We start from the raw sequence: 17696 nt of genomic DNA on the forward strand, positions 1-17696 counted from the left end.
CCCCAGTGTCTCCAGCAATCTGCCCCCAGTGTCTCCAGCAATCTGCCCCCAGTGTGTCCTCCAGCAATCTGCCCCCAGTGTCTCCAGCAATCTGCCCCCAGTGTGTCCTCCAGCAATCTGCCCCCAGTGTGTCCTCCAATCTGCCCCACTGTCTCCAGCATTGCCCCCAGTGTGTCCTCCAATCTGCCCCAGTGTCTCCAGCATTGCCCCCCCCAGTGTGTCCTCCAATCTGCCTCACTGTCTCCAGCATTCTGCCCCACTGTCTCCAGCAATCTGCCCCACTGTCTCCAGCAATCTGCCCCACTGTCTCCAGCAATCTGCCTCACTGTCTCCAGCAATCTGCCCCACTGTCTCCAGCATTCTGCCCCACTGTCTCCAGCAATCTGCCCCACTGTCTCCAGCAATCTGCCCCACTGTCTCCAGCAATCTGCCCCACTGTCTCCAGCATTGCCCCCAGTGTGTCCCCCAGCATTGCCCCCCAGTGTGTCCTCCAATCTGCCCCAGTGTTTCCAGCTTTGCCCCCCAGTGTGTCCTCCAGTCTGCCCCACTGTCTCCAGCACTGCCCCCAGTGTGTCCTCCAATCTGCCCCAGTGTCTCCAGCATTGCCCTTAGTGTGTCCTCCAATCTGCCCCAGTGTCTCCAGCATTGCCACCCCCAGTGTGTCCTCCAATCTGCCTCACTGTCTCCAGCATTCTGCCCCACTGTCTCCAGCAATCTGCCCCACTGTCTCCAGCAATCTGCCTCACTGTCTCCAGCAATCTGCCCCACTGTCTCCAGCAATCTGCCCCACTGTCTCCAGCAATCTGCCCCACTGTCTCCAGCAATCTGCCCCACTGTCTCCAGCAATCTGCCCCACTGTCTCCAGCATTGCCCCCAGTGTGTCCCCCAGCATTGCCCCCCAGTGTGTCCTCCAGCAATCTGCCCCACTGTCTCCAGCATTGCCCCCAGTGTGTCCTCCAATCTGCCCCAGTGTCTCCAGCATTGCCCCCCAGTGTGTCCTCCAGTCTGCCCCACTGTCTCCAGCATTGCCCCCAGTGTGTCCTCCAATCTGCCCCAGTGTTTCCAGCTTTGCCCCCCAGTGTGTCCTCCAGTCTGCCCCACTGTCTCCAGCACTGCCCCCAGTGTGTCCTCCAATCTGCCCCAGTGTCTCCAGCATTGCCCCCCCCCAGTGTGTCCTCCAATCTGCCTCACTGTCTCCAGCATTCTGCCCCACTGTCTCCAGCAATCTGCCCCACTGTCTCCAGCAATCTGCCCCACTGTCTCCAGCAATCTGCCCCACTGTGTCCTCCAGCATTGCCCCCCCCAGTGTGTCCTCCAATCTGCCTCACTGTCTCCATCATTGCCCCCAGTGTGTCCTCCAATCTGCCCCAGTGTCTCCAGCATTGCCCTTAGTGTGTCCTCCAATCTGCCCCAGTGTCTCCAGCATTGCCCCCCCCCAGTGTGTCCTCCAATCTGCCTCACTGTCTCCAGCATTCTGCCCCACTGTCTCCAGCAATCTGCCCCACTGTCTCCAGCAATCTGCCTCACTGTCTCCAGCATTCTGCCCCACTGTCTCCAGCATTCTGCCCCACTGTCTCCAGCAATCTGCCCCACTGTCTCCAGCAATCTGCCCCACTGTCTCCAGCAATCTGCCCCACTGTCTCCAGCAATCTGCCCCACTGTCTCCAGCATTGCCCACAGTGTGTCCCCCAGCATTGCCCCCCAGTGTGTCCTCCAGCAATCTGCCCCACTGTCTCCCGCATTGCCCCCAGTGTGTCCTCCAATCTGCCCCAGTGTTTCCAGCTTTGCCCCCCAGTGTGTCCTCCAGTCTGCCCCACTGTCTCCAGCACTGCCCCCAGTGTGTCCTCCAATCTGCCCCAGTGTCTCCAGCATTGCCCCCCCCCCAGTGTGTCCTCCAATCTGCCTCACTGTCTCCAGCATTCTGCCCCACTGTCTCCAGCAATCTGCCCCACTGTCTCCAGCAATCTGCCCCACTGTCTCCAGCAATCTGCCCCAGCATGCCCCACTGTCTCCAGCAATCTGCCCCACTGTCTCCAGCAATCTGCCCCACTGTCTCCAGCAATCTGCCCCACTGTCTCCAGCAATCTGCCCCACTGTGTCCTCCAGCATTGCCCCCCCAGTGTGTCCTCCAATCTGCCTCACTGTCTCCATCATTGCCCCCAGTGTGTCCTCCAATCTGCCCCAGTGTCTCCAGCTTTGCCCTTAGTGTGTCCTCCAATCTGCCCCAGTGTCTCCAGCTTTGCCCTTAGTGTGTCCTCCAATCTGCCCCAGTGTCTCCAGCTTTGCCCCCCAGTGTGTCGTCCAATCTGCCCTACTGTCTCCAGCTTTGCCCTTAGTGTGTCCTCCAATCTGCCCCAGTGTCTCCAGCATTGCCCCCAGTGTGTCCTCCAATCTGCCCCAGTGTCTCCAGCATTGCCCCCCAGTGTGTCCTCCAGCATTGCCCCCCACTCCCCCAGTGTGTCCACCGATAACTGATCCAAAAAAAAAAAAACAAGCAGTCTCCTCACCTGTCCGCGCTCCAGGCGGCGAGCTCCCTGCAGCAGCGCACACTCGCCGGCGACTGACAATGACGTCAGACGCCGGCGACGTGTGCGCTGCGGCCGACATCAGCCACCAGCCTCCAATTGGCTGGCGGCTGTTGTTGTTAACTATTGATGTGCGGGCGCGCGCCCGCACATCAATAGGAAACCGCCGCGGCGCTGCAAGGGGCCCGATGCGGCCCCCTCTCTCCGCCCACCAGGTCTGGGGGCACATAAACGGCGGCGGCCGGCACGGCATTCACAAATGATTATCAGAGGGTTAATCTGCGGTAGCCCAGGGCCCCCCCAGACCACTGGGCCCTGGGCTACCGCCCATATTGACCCTCTGATAATCCGCCCCTGGAAATAAACTATTAACACTTCTAATTTTTCTAATTATTTTTAACTACATAATTCTTGACCCTCCTGCTTAAAACTATCACACTGCATTTCATATATAGTAAAATGCTTTATATTTTTGTAAGCTTACACATTGTGGGTGTTTAGCATACAAAACAGGAAAGCTTTTTTTACAAAAATTCTCTGATGGCAAGATAACTATCAATTAATTTAAACATCCAGTCTCTTTTGTCTAGAAGATTCACTTGAGGGTGATTACTGGGATCCAGTGGGCATTTCCTATGTTCTTCTGAGACTATAAAAACATGAACATCTGGAAGATTTCGCCTTTACATCAGAAGAGCCGTTGGCGAAGATTTCATTTAACAGATGAAAATATCCCATAATTCTATTGAGCCTCCTCTAATATTGAAAATCATCGCTAAGTATAATATATAACTTGTTTTTAGTGGGCAACATTCCGCAACTTTATACCTGAACTTGAATAAATACTCATAATTTTTAGGAGAAAATAATTCTTGGATTTTTATTGATATATAAATGATGTGTGATGTGAATCAGACACAAGTCACTCAGATACGTCTTCTTGGATTCCAAAGTCTTTCCGAATACAAACCTCTTCTATTCCTTCTTCTTACCCTGAGTTACATATGTATACTGGGAGGGAATCTTCTCATTATCCTTCTAGTGACCATCATTGACCAACTCAAAACTCCAATGTTTTTCTTTCTGAAGCATTTATCCATAGCAGATGTCTTACTGGCCACCAGCGTTATCCCCATGATGTTAGGCTTTATGTTTGTTGAGGAAGGAGTTTTGTCCCTTTGGGGTTGTATGGCACAGCTTTATTTCTTTGGTATATTTTGCGCTGTTCCAAGTTTCCTCATTGCCATCATGTCTTATGATCGGTATTTGGCCATTTGTCATCCGTTACGATATTCCTCACTAATAAGTCCAGATCTATGCCTTCGATTTGTTATGGGAGCCTGGTTTTTGGTCATTGTGCTCAGTTCAAGTGAGTTCCTTGTTATTATTCAGTCTAACTTATGTGGCTTGAATTACATGGACCATTTCTTTTGTGACCTTGGTCCCTTAATGGAATTGGCCACTTCTGATATTTCGATTGTAATGTTGCAAGACTTTGTTTATGAAATCTTTATGATTTTTTTTCCATTTGTTTTTATTATTGTTACCTACTTTTGCATTTTCTTTACGATCCTTAACATTTCTTATGGTAGAAGAAAATCTTTCTCCACTTGTAGCTCCCACCTGACCACAGTATGTGCCTATTACGGCACCCTAATCGCAGTCTACATGGCTCCATCTGATGAGAGCTCATACAATATCAACAAATACAGATCCCTGTTGTATATAGTAGTTACACCATTGATGAATCCCATTATCTACAGTCTGAGGAACAATGAGATTAGGAGAGCTATGCAAAAGATGAGATTTTTTAAACACATTGAGTTTAAATGTTCAGCTCATTGGTAATATGTGAAGGGTTTATTCAACTATGAATAAAATCGTTAACCAAAGCATTGCTTTCAATCTATTAGAAGTTGTATTGCAACTAAAGATAAGTAAATCAATTAAAGGCAAATTAAATTTTTAGGAAATTTCACAGAAAAATGGATAGGTCAGAATCCACTATTTTTCTGATTTTGATTCCTTCTAATTCAGCAAAATGGCTTCTGGCTGATCAACATTTTAGTGTTTTGAAGATGTAAAAATAATAAAATATGCAAACTTCACCAACCACATAACTACTGATTCTGCACTAGGATGTGGACAGTTAACAAAACTTAGGTAATGAATATTAATGGCCTTCAGGCACCTTTACTTCACACATAATAAAGTTTGGAATCTTATTTCCAGGCCAAATTCGATTGAATCTCCTAAATTTGAAATGTGAATAGTTCACAAACAATCTATCTGCCTTAATTCTATCCTACTGTGTCCTCCTGGAGCTCAGCATATTTATGGAAGATTATCCTATGTTATGCTTTTGTAGCATGACTGTTCTACTTGTTCGGAGCCATCCACCTGATCATTCATGCCAGCCTGCACCACCGGCCTGTAGATGACTTTATGGCCCTAACTTATGGTTCCCTGAGAAAATTCAATAAATAATTAAGTTTGGAGATCTGGTAAATGGAGTAGCTCTGTCCATGGTAGCCATTTTAGAGAATGCATATTTTTGTAATATTTGCGAATTTAATTCTGTTCTAATTTTTTTGCTTACCAATGTCAAGGATCCATGAAAACATTTCAGCTTTTCTGTAATCTTGAGTTGCATTCTTATCTTAGTTCCATTTTGACCATTGTGATAGATACTACAGAAATTGAAAAGTCTGTGGATAAATTAAATTGTATCTGGTTTAGAGTAAGATAAACTTGAAGAAGATGCAGGGTAGCCTGGCCTCAGCTGCTAACAAGAGACATTCTAAGGACTTAAGCTTTGAAGTTGGTCACAGAAAGAGTCATTGTCCATGGGAAATATGCAACTTAAAGTTCCTTCTCTCCAGCTGCTTCCTAAATGTATCTGCCCTTTTCAAAATATCAGTGTAACTAACCTTGAAGTTTTCTGACTGAATCTTTTTGAATACTTCAAAATACCAAATGTGTTTCACAAGTTACTGCTCAGGTGATATCATGCTCGGTTTCATCCAGTTAGAGACACATCTCCCAGGACACTCAAAGATAACTTGCAGTATGAGGTGCTGAGAATCCTGGATTCTCATGTGATGAGTAGTGTTGAGCATTCCGATACCGAGTTCCGATATTTTTGTGATATCGGGAATCGGTATCGGGATTTAGATTAATGTGTAAAATAAAGAATAAAAATAAAAAATATTGATATACTTACCTCTCCGGAGGCCCCTGGGCATCACCGCTGGTAACCGGCAGCCTTCTTTGTTTAAAATGAGTTCCATGACGTCACGGCTTCTGATTGGTCGCGTGGCGGTCACATGAGCGGCACGCGACCAATCAGAAGCCGCGACGTCATTCTCAGGTCCTAAACGTGCTCATTTTAAGCAAAGAAGGTTGCCGGTTACCAGCGGTGATGTCCAGGGGCCGCCGGAGAGATAATTATATCAATATTTTTTATTTTAATTCTTTATTTTACACATTAATATGGATCCCAGGGTCTGAAGGAGAGTTTCCTCTCCTTCAGACCCTGTGAACCATCAGGATACCTTCCGATACTTGGTGTCCCATTGACTTGCATTGGTATCGGGTATTGGTAACGGCGATATCCGATACTTTTCGGGTATCGGCCGATACTATCCGATACCGATACTTTCAAGTATCGGACGGTATCGCTCAACACTAGTGATGAGATATTCCTTACAATATGAAAATATGAATACATTGAAAAGGTAATGACCCAGAGGAGAGACCCTAGATTTTAGCAAGTAACATCAAAGCCAATTAAAAAATTGATATACTGTTTCAGGACAAATATTATTCCAAAGGTAAATGTAGCGCTCTGGCCAGCGTGTCCCAGTTCTAAGGTACAGGGGGTCTGGGCCCCGCCTGTCCACAGGCATCCCCTAGTCTTCGAAGTCCTGCTCCCCACTCCACGCTCTCATGACAACACTTTCCTAGGCTGCAGCGTCTGTACGGCGTGCCTCCTCTGCTCCCTCACTTACTGGTTGCAGGGGAGCGAGCATAGGGTCCATGCTGCTGTCAAAGCATTTAAAGGACCAGCGCACCCTTTTTCCTGAAATGTCCTCTCAGCCAATTGTGCTGAGATCTGGGTGCATTTAAGGTCGTCACCTAATTTTGTAGGTGCCTGGCCAATTTTGTGTTGTATTCCCTGTTGCAGTCCTGAGGTCTTAGACCAGTGTTTGTTTGGGCAGTCTTTATCTTGCTTAACTTTAAAACTCCATGTTTTCTTCTAGTGCCATGTCCCATCCATCCGTCATCTGGCTGCGGACTCTGTCGTTACTCTCGGGATCATCTGGTATTCCTCCTCTGGTTCACAAGACTGTTGTGAATTCTGTTGTCGGGCTCCCTCCTGTGGTCATGAATGGTACTTCGGTTGATTCTGTCCATGGACATTCTCTGGTGACTGTGGGTGTTTCTGAGTTTCCTTCCACAGGTGACGAGCTTAGTTCGTTAGCTGGCCAATCTATTTAACTCCACTTGGATCTTTGTTAGATGCCAGCTGTCAATGTAGTACTATGGTCTAGTTCGCTCCGGATCGTCTGCTTGCCTGTTTGCTACTGCAAAAGCTAAGTTCTTCCTGCTTTTTTCTGGTTTTTGTATTTTTTCTGTCCAGCTTGTTTTTGTGAATATTCTTTGCTTGCTGGAAGCTATGGGACGCAGAGAGGTGCCTCCGCCCGTTAGTCGGTGCGGCAGGTTTATTTTTCCCTGCTCTCTCTGCGTGGCTTTTTGTAGGGTTTTGTGCTGACCGCAAAGTTATCTTTCCTATACTCGGTCTGTTTAGTAAGTCGGGCCTCTCTTTGCTAAATCTATTTCATCTCTGTGTTTGTGATTTCATCTTTTCTCACAGTCAATATATGTGGGGGGCTGCCTTTTCCTTTGGGGAATTTCTCTGAGGCAAGGTAGGCTGTATTTTCTTCCTCTAGGGCTAGTTAGCGCTTAGGCTGTGCAGAGGCATCTAGGGAGAGTCAGGAACGCTCCACGGCTATTTTTAGTGTGTGTGATAGGAGTAGGGATTGCGGTCAGCAGAGTTCCCATTTCCCAGAGCTTGTCCTATGTTTTGTAGCGATCAAGTTTTTTCCGTGTGCTCTTGATCATCTGGTCCACTCTTGTCCTAACCACCAGGTCATAACACAAGACCTCCCGTTCCCTTCTCCAAGTGTGCCTCTTTCCCTCTCGGGTCTGACCGTTTCACTTGAGTCTCGATAGTTGGATCTGGACAGTCCCTATAAAGTGGTTCAGTGCTCTCTTGGAGGAATTCTGTGTCTCGGTCGAGAGTGTTTTTCCCGTGGGTCGACTTGCTTAAAGTCACCGATAAAGTCTTACAATTTATATTATGTCCTTGTCTGGCTGGTTCCTGGAGTTCAGTTTCCACAGTATACTCTGTGGTCCAGTGGTGAACTATCCCCATTCCGAATACCTCGGCATGACAGTAAAGATTCCCTTCATATAAAAGGGGGCACCATCACATCTCTTCAGCTACCTGCTCTTTTGATGTTTTCTCTTGTTATAAAGTGTTGTTATCATTTTGTTAGTGATGCTCATGATAGGGGAGTTATCACGACCAGAAACCAGTTGTATATAAAGACAGAATTCTTAGTAGTTCTGAATTACTGTTGGGAGCTGATAGAGAAAGTTTTTCTAGGCCAGATTCACATTGGTTTGGTTTCTTGACTGCACTTTTGGTTCTGACCAAAATTTCGCCTGCCAGCCTGCACCAACAGTCAGCACCTAACTTCTCAGCCTCTACACAGGTAAAGGCCAAGGCAACCATTGGAATCTGGTAACTGGAGAGGCTTTCACTAACCCTTTCTGATGGAGCCATTGCAGAGTTGTAACATGACCACTGACAGAGCCCTGATCAAAAATGTACATACCCCAGCAGAATTTTTGCTTTGGCCTTTTTTTCTGAGAATATAAACGATAACATCAAAACTTTTTCTCCACTCACGGTTAGTGGTTGAGTGAAACCATTAACTGTCAAACTGCTTGTCACGGCCTCGGATACTTACCTTCCTTCTCTCATCCCACGATGCCTTCTTGACTTAGTCCCTCGCCGCTACTCGTCTGTCTTCTCTGGTTCACGGCGCGTCAGCACTTCGCGCATGTGCGGTCGTGCTTTCTCCGCTGCTGGGTTCCCTGGTCGCGACCTGATGGCTCCGCCCCAACATGGCGGTGCCCATTGAGTATTTCTTCCCGGCGTCTTCTGAGGTAAGGCGCCTGTGCTTCTATGGTGTTATGCTGGATTCATTGCCAGTGCTCCCTTCAGTTCTCAGGCTGCCCTGTATCTCTGCTGTGCCTGCCCTGTGTCTCTGCCATGCCAGCCCTGTGTCTCTGCTGTGCCTGCAGTGTGTCTCAGCCGTGCCTGCTCGGTGTATAGTCTAGACTTCCAGTTCCGCCATTATCTTCCAGTCTCTACTATTAGTCTCTTCTGTCCACTCTTGTTCAGTCCTCAGTCTCTTCTCTTGATCTGCATATAGCCACCCCTTCTGCTCTAGCTGTTGTGTCTCCATCCCCCTTGGGCCTGCCCCTAATGCTCCCTGTATAGGCAGTGGTTCCATTTGGCCCACTCGCCCTCAGGGGCTCTAGAGCCACAACCCAGAGGGTCCACTCTTGGGTTCCTATTTAGAATCCAAATACTACTGTGTTTTCTCTTTTCAAATCATTATGACAACCTAAAAAATCCAAATGACCATGATCAAAAGTTCACATACCCTGGTGATTTTTGGCCTTATAACATGCACAGAAGTTGACACAAATACGCTTCAATGGCTACTAAAGGTAACATCCTCACCTGTGACCTGCTTACTTGTAATCAATATGTAAGCATTAAAGCAGAGTGAGATTCTGGGATCCAGACAGACTCCTGCATCTGTCATCCAGCCACTGACATTTGTGGATTATGAGCCATGGGGAAAGAAATAGAATTGTCAATGCATCTAAGGGAAATGTTAGTTGAACTGTATAAAATAGGAAAGGGATACAAAAAGATATCCAAGGAATTGATAATGCCAGTCAGCAGCATTCAAACTGTGATTAACAAATGGAAAATCAGGAGCTCTGTAAAAAGAAAACCACAGTAAGGTAGACCAACAAAAATGTCATCTAAAACTGCCAGGAAAATTGTTTGAGATGCAAAGGAAAGCTCACAAATAACATCAGCTGATATCCAGGACTCTCTGAAAACTAGCCTTGTGGCTGTATCAAGATGCACAATAAGGAGGTACTTGAAGGTGGAGGGATGGTCAAGTCACCAGAAGAAAGCCATTACTGTGCAAATGCCATAAGGTATGTCACCTACATACACAAAACAGCACAGAGAAAAGCCTCAAAACATCTGGAACTATGTAATTTGGAGTGATGAGCCCAAAAATGAACTTTATGGCCAGAATCATAAACGTTACATTTGGAGAGAGGTCAACAAGGCCTATGATGAAAGGAACACCATTCCTACTGTAAAGTACTGAGGTGGATCACTGATATTTTTGGGATGTGTGAGCTACAAAGGCACAGGAAACTTGGTTAAAGTTGAAGGAAAGATGAATGCAGCGCTTATCAGCAAGTACTGGAGGCAAATTTGCACTCATCAGCCCGGAATATGTGCATGAGACGTACTTGACCATTACATCACGATAATGATACAAACCACAGGGCCAAGTCGACCTGTAATTGGCTACAGCAGAGCAAAATGAAGGTTCTGGAGTGGCCATCTCAGTCTCCTAACCTCAATATCATTGAGCCTCTCTGGAGAGATCTCAAGCACACAGGTCATGCTAAATAGCTCAGGAATTTACAGGAACTAGAGGCTTTTTGCCAAGAAGAGTGGGCAGCTTTACCATCTGAGAAGATAAAGAGCCCTATCCACAACTACCGCAAAAGACTTCAAGCTGTCATTGATGTTAGAGGGGACAATACACAATATTAAGAAATGTGTTGTTAGGGCTAGCGGAACGCACCGAGTAAATAGAGATGTTTATTGATATTGGTGCGTTCGCAGCCCGGGGTCCACCGTGCAGGAGTACCTGCTGCTAGCAAACGGCGGAGCTATATGGCGGTATAGACTAACTCAGTTAATTCACTGAGTAGCCGTGAAAGGAAAGCACTGTGCCCTGTTAGACTCCACAGAGGCACAGGCTAACTGCCCAAAACAGAGAGCAGTCAGTGGTCACACAAACACACAAAACTCCTCGCTGGAGGAGCCAGCATTCTAGGGGCTTATTTCAGCCGGGTCCCTGAATACACTCAGACTAAATCTCCTTGCCGGAGGAGCCAGCATTCTAGGGGCTTATTTCAGCCGGGTCCCTGAACACACATACATGTGACCACACTGGCGCAAAGCACATAACATAAGACAATACTAGCGCATGGCCGTGCGGTCATGGGCAGTTTATATAGTTGCAGCACAGGAAGCTGCTACTGAAGTTTTTGCCCTTTCAGGACCTTCCAGAAGGACCAATGGAAAGTGCTGCAGTACCTGAGCATGTTTTGCCCTTTCAGAACCTTCCAGAAGGACCAATGGAATGTACTGCAGCACCTGAGCATGTGACCGAACATGTGGCCCTCGACCTCCAATGGGAGACCCTGCCCTGGGCATGCTCAGTGTGAGTAAACAAGGACTTAGTCCCAGAGAGGCTCGCTCGCCGCAGATCAGTGCAGGGTACCATAGGAAAGCCAGAAAAGGCAGTAGTGACCCTATGCACCGAATCAGCCCCAGCGAGACGCTGGGAGCGACGTCTCCGCTGAGCAGAGCCCACTGCGGCCGATACCGAATGGGAGACCGCAGCAGACATGGATCGAGATTCCCCCTGTGCAGCAGAGGAAACTCGACTTCTAACATTACCCTCCCTCCTAGGGCCCCCCTCCTTGAGCCTCACTACGCTCAAAAGCTGCGATAAGCAGCGGAGCCCGAATGTGCTCCACAGGCTCCCAGGTTCTATCCTCTGGGCCGTGACCCTTCCAGTCCACCAGATAAAATTTCTTGCCACGTACCACCTTGCACCCCACAATAGCATTCACCTCAAATTCATCCGTGGATGAACCCGATGTCCCAGCAGATGACTCGGAAAACCGGGACAAATGAACGGGCTTTAAGAGGGAAACGTGGAAAGTATCGGTGATACCAAGGCGTGGAGGAATAGCCAAACGGTAGACCACAGGGTTGACCTGTTCCAGAACCTTAAACGGGCCAATGTAGCGAGGAGCAAACTTAGTGGACTCAACTCGCAGCCTGATGTTACGGGCGGAGAGCCACACTAAGTCGCCAGGAGCAAAGACCGGAGCGGGGCGCCGGTGTGTATCAGCCGAAACCCTCATTCTCTCCTTGGAGGCCCGGATGGCATCCTGTGTGCGGTCCCAGATGTCACGTGCCTCCACCGCCCAGTCTGCCACCCTAGAATCGGTGGATGACACGGGCATGGGCACAGGGACACGCGGATGCTGGCCGTAATTAAGGAGAAAAGGAGTTTGACCAGTGGAATCGGCTACGGCGTTGTTCAGGGCAAATTCCACCCAAGGTAGCAAAGATGCCCAGTCATCCTGCCTAGCAGAGACAAAATGTCGCAAATATGTCACCAGAGTCTGGTTGGTTCTCAACACCAACCCATTCGTCTCAGGATGGTATGCAGAGGAGAGGTTTAACTCTATGCTGAGTAAACGGCAGAGCTCTCTCCAAAACCGAGATGCAAACTGGGGACCCCGATCGCTGACAATCTTATCAGGCATACCATGCAAACGGAAAACGTGTTCAATGAACAACACGGCCAAGGCCCGTGCTGAGGGTAACCGAGGAAGCGGCACCAAATGCACCATCTTGGAGAAATGGTCGGTGACAACCCAAATAATGGAGCAGCCACGCGACTTGGGTAGACCCACCACAAAGTCCATCCCGACCATCTCCCAGGGCCTGTCTGCCACCGGTAGAGGGTAAAGCAACCCAGCAGGCCGTTGCCGAGGAGATTGATTCTGGGCGCAAGAGACGCACGCCTGAATATAGTCCTTGACATCTCGGGCCATATGCGGCCACCAGTATGTTCTCGCCAGAAGCTCAGATGTCCTCTTGGTCCCAAAATGCCCACCCACTCTGGAGGAGTGAGCCCAAGAGAGAACCTCCGGTCGCAAGTTAGCTGGTACGAAAGTCTTGCCCGGGGGCACAGACTCTAGCGAAACCGGAGCTACAGTTCTCAGGCTCTCAGGAGGGACAATAAGCCGAGGCTCCTCCTCCTCCGATGACACCACGGAGCGGGAGAGAGCGTCACTGGAGCAGCCAGTGCCAGGCAGCAGCTGCCAAGGCAAACAGGATCATGGGGTGCATTAAAAGAGGTCTGGATACACATGATGAGAGCATTATACTGCCTCTGTACAAATCCCTAGTTAGACCGCACATGGAGTACTGTGTCCAGTTTTGGGCACCGGTGCTCAGGAAGGATATAATGGAACTAGAGAGAATACAAAGGAGGGCAACAAAATTAATAAAGGGGATGGGAGAACTACAATACCCAGATAGATTAGCGAAATTAGGATTATTTAGTATAGAAAAAAGATGACTGAGGGGCGATCTAATAACCATGTATAAGTATATAAGGGGACAATACAAGTATCTCGCTGAGGATCTGTTTATACCAAGGAAGGTGACGGGCACAAGGGGGCATTCTTTGCATCTGGAGGAGAGAAGGTTTTTCCACCAACATAGAAGAGGATTCTTTACTGTTAGGGCAGTGAGAATCTGGAATTGCTTGCCTGAGGAGGTGGTGATGGCAAACTCAGTCGAGGGGTTCAAGAGAGGCCTGGATGTCTTCCTGGAGCAGAACAATATTGTATCATACAATTATTAGGTTCTGTAGAAGGACGTAGATCTGGGGATTTATTATGATGGAATATAGGCTGAACTGGATGGACAAATGTCTTTTTTCGGCCTTACTATGTTACTATGTTACTATGTTACTATGTTCTTCTCCTCGGAGAGGAAATGGAGAGTAAAATGGAACCGGGAGAAGAACAGGGACCATCTAGCCTGGCGAGAATTCAGCCGCTGGGCCGTTTGCAGATACACCAAGTTCTTGTGGTCAGTGAAGACTTGGAAGGGAAAGCGAGCTCCCTCCAAGAGATGTCTCCACTCCGAAAAAGCCAACTTCATGGCCAGCAACTCCCTGTCCCCGATGGAATAATTCCTCTCCGCTGGTGTGAAGGTCTTGGAGAAGAAGAAGCAAGAATGCTTCCGACCTTGAGCATCCTTTTGGAAAAGGGCTGCTCCAGCACCAACGGATGAGGCATCCACCTCCAAAATAAATGGCTTATCAACATCGGGGCGATGTAGGATGGGAGCGCTAGCGAAGTGTGACTTGATCGAGAGAAAGGCTTTGGAGACCTCCTCTGACCACAACTTGGGATTTGCTCCCTTCTTGGTGAGGGCAACCAAGGGAGCTACCAAAGTTGAGAAGTGTGGAATGAACTGGCGATAGTAATTAATGAACCCCATAAAGCACTGCACCGCTTTAAGAGAATGGGGTTCCTGCCAGTCCATTACAGCCTGTAGCTTGGCAGGATCCATAGCCAAACCCTGGGCAGAGATGATATAACCAAGGAAAGGCAAGGACTCCTGCTCAAACACACACTTCTCCAACTTGGCGTAGAGGGAGTTTGCCCGTAAGAGGTCGAAGACTTTGCGAACATCTCTCCGATGGGAGTCAATATCTGGAGAGAAGATGAGAATATCATCCAGATAGACTACGACTGAGGTGGTGAGCATATCCCGGAAGATGTCGTTCGCAAAGTCTTGGAAAACAGCTGGGGCATTACAGAGCCCGAAGGGCATCACCAAATATTCATAGTGCCCATCCCTGGTGTTAAAAGCAGTCTTCCATTCATCCCCCTCACGGATGCGAATCAGGTTGTAAGCACCCCGCAGATCTAACTTTGTAAATACCCTCGCTCCCCGTAGCCTATCAAACAGCTCAGATATCAGGGGTAGTGGGTACTTGTTCTTAACGGTGATGGCGTTAAGACCCCTGTAGTCTATGCATGGACGTAAGTCTCCAGTCTTCTTCTGTACGAAGAAGAACCCTGCCCCTGCCGGTGACACTGACTTCCTAATGAATCCTCTTGCCAGATTCTCCTGGATGTACTGGGACATTGCCTCCGTCTCCGGGAGAGATAACAGATAGACTCGACCCCGGGGAGGCTCAGCACCAGGCAAGAGGTCAATAGGACAGTCATAGGGGCGGTGAGGCGGAAGGGTCTCCGCAGCTCTTTTGGAGAACACGTCTGCATAGGGCCAATAGTGCTTGGGGAGAGAGGAAAGATCTGCGGGTACCTGTGTAGTAGCAACCTGAACGCACGCCCTCTGACATCTACCCTCGCAGGATTTACTCCATCCCAAAATTCTCCCAGAGGACCACTCAATATGAGGAGAATGGTAGCGAAGCCATGGTATCCCCAACAGGACCTCATCAATTCCCTCAGGAATGACTAATAGGGAGATTATCTCCTGATGTGATGGAGACACAGAAAGCGTGAAAGGAATGGTTTGGTGGGTAATCTGTGAGGGTAGTGTTGACCCATTTACCACTCGAATGGTTACAGGCTTGGCGAGCATCACCAAGGGTATTGCGTGACGCTGGGCAAAAGAGGAAGACATAAAGTTACCCTCTGCCCCAGAATCCACGCATAGCTCGACCATAAGAGTGGATGGGCCTATGGTAATTGTCCCCTTGAAGGACAACTTTGAGGCAAACGTCACCGTGTCTAGTGTACCTCCTCCAACTGCCACTAGACGCTGACGTTTCCTCGACCGCTGAGGACCCTTGGAGGTAAGGTGTCCTGACTGCTGGCAAACATGACGGACCTTATGTGCACGGGCAGACTGAGACTTGGATCCCGCTCGTGTCACCTCTAAGGCCTCATGTGACTCAGATGCCTGGACTGGAGATTCCAAAGGTTTGGCGAAGGTGGGAGCCAGCCGAAACCTCTGCCTACACTGGGCTCGCTCCAACCTCCGCTCGTTAAAACGGAGGTCAATACGAGTAGAGACAGTTATTAACTCCTCCAGTGTGGCAGGAATCTCCCTAGTGGCCAGAGCGTCCTTAATGTGGTCAGCCAGGCCCCTCCAAAATATGGGGATAAGGGCTTTATCCGACCACTCCAGCTCGGAAGCTAAAGTACGGAAGCGGATGGAAAAATGGCTGACCAAGGACTCACCCTGAGTTAATGCCAGTAGTTGGAGCGCTGTGTCATGGGTGACTTGAGGTCCTAAAAAGACCTTTTTCAGAGTGCTAAGGAACAACGGAGCACTCTGCACCACATGATCACCACGCTCCCACAGCGGCTTAGCCCACTCCAACGCCCTGTCCGACAAAAGAGACACAATAAATCCCACCTTAGCCCGCTCTGTAGGAAAATGTGCAGCCAGGAGCTCGAGGTGAATAGAGCACTGACTCACGAATCCCCTACAAGTTTTGCTATTTCCAGAAAATTTTTCTGGCAGCAGGAGGCGAGATAACGTCGGAACAGGGGTGGCAGTGGACAAGGTTGCTGCAGCCACGCTAGCAGCCTGTACAGCAACTGCGGTAACATCCACAGCTGAGGTTGAGCTCTCGAGAGCCGCCAACCTACCCTCCAGCTGCTGGATATACCGCAAAGATTGCTGAATGTCCGCCATTTACTAGCTAGACCCTGGCGCTAGTATTCTGTTAGGGCTAGCGGAACGCACCGAGTAAATAGAGATGTTTATTGATATTGGTGCGTTCGCAGCCCGGGGTCCACCGTGCAGGAGTACCTGCTGCTAGCAAACGGCGGAGCTATATGGCGGTATAGACTAACTCAGTTAATTCACTGAGTAGCCGTGAAAGGAAAGCACTGTGCCCTGTTAGACTCCACAGAGGCACAGGCTAACTGCCCAAACAGAGAGCAGTCAGTGGTCACACAAACACACAAAACTCCTCGCCGGAGGAGCCAGCATTCTAGGGGCTTATTTCAGCCGGGTCCCTGAATACACTCAGACTCAATCTCCTCGCCGGAGGAGCCAGCATTCTAGGGGCTTATTTCAGCCGGGTCCCTGAACACACATACATGTGACCACACTGGCGCAAAGCACATAACATAAGACAATACTAGCGCATGGCCGTGCGGTCATGCGCAGTTTATATAGTTGCAGCACAGGAAGCTGCTACTGAAGTTTTTGCCCTTTCAGGACCTTCCAGAAGGACCAATGGAAAGTGCTGCAGTACCTGAGCATGTTTTGCCCTTTCAGGACCTTCTAGAAGGACCAATGGAATGTACTGCAGCACCTGAGCATGTGACCGAACATGTGGCCCTCGACCTCCAATGGGAGACCCTGCCCTGGGCATGCTCAGTGTGAGTAAACAAGGACTTAGTCCCAGAGAGGCCCGCTCGCCGCAGATCAGTGCAGGGTACCATAGGAAAGCCAGAAAAGGCAGTAGTGACCCTATGTACCGAATCAGCCCCAGCGAGACGCTGGGTGCGACATCTCCGCTGAGCAGAGCCCACTGCGGCCGATACCGAATGAGAGACCGCAGCAGACATGGATCGAGATTCCCCCTGTGCAGCAGAGGAAACTCGACTCCTAACATGTGTTATGTGAACTTTTGATCATTTGGATGTTTTGGGTTGTCGTTATGATTGAAGAAGAGAAAACACAGTGGTTTGACAATAAATGGCTTCACAAAACTACTAACCATGAGTGGAGAAAATGTTTAGGTATTATCAATAATATTCTCTGAAAAAGGCCAAGAAAGCAAAAATTCTGCCTGGTATGTAAACTTTCTAGCACATCTGTCCCTATCATCTTGTTTCATATAGTTGACAATGTTTGTAAATAACTTTGCAATTTTTTTATTAAGAAAAATAAATCACAAGTGGTTTTCAAAGATGGGACTGGGGATTCCTGTAAAGGGTAATGACAGAGATATTTTAGACAATTGTTGCTTACAACAAATTAGCAATTTTGGGATGACCCATCACTACTCCAGTATGACTATGTCCCGGTGCACAAAACAAGCTCCATAAATATGTGTTTTCCACAATTTGGAATTCTACTGTAGAAACATAAATTGTGATTTCAAGCCAAGGTCAAAATGGGATTTAAAGTCAGATTTGTAATTTGAGAGCAAATAGTCCACAAACACAGGGACA

General features: G+C 48.5%; 1 protein-coding gene across 1 annotated transcript; it reads left to right on the plus strand.

Moving 5' to 3' along the window:
• Window positions 1-3422: 3422 nt before the first annotated feature.
• Window positions 3423-7235, plus strand: LOC138674760 (olfactory receptor 5G9-like). The gene is made up of 3 exons (XM_069762577.1): window positions 3423-4369; window positions 6788-6987; window positions 7168-7235. The coding sequence occupies exons 1-3, from the start codon at window positions 3423-3425 to the stop codon at window positions 7233-7235; spliced, it is 1215 nt and encodes a 404-aa protein (XP_069618678.1).
• Window positions 7236-17696: the final 10461 nt, after the last annotated feature.

This window comes from Ranitomeya imitator, chromosome 4, assembly GCF_032444005.1.
Source record: "Ranitomeya imitator isolate aRanImi1 chromosome 4, aRanImi1.pri, whole genome shotgun sequence".
Taxonomy (NCBI): domain Eukaryota; kingdom Metazoa; phylum Chordata; class Amphibia; order Anura; family Dendrobatidae; genus Ranitomeya; species Ranitomeya imitator.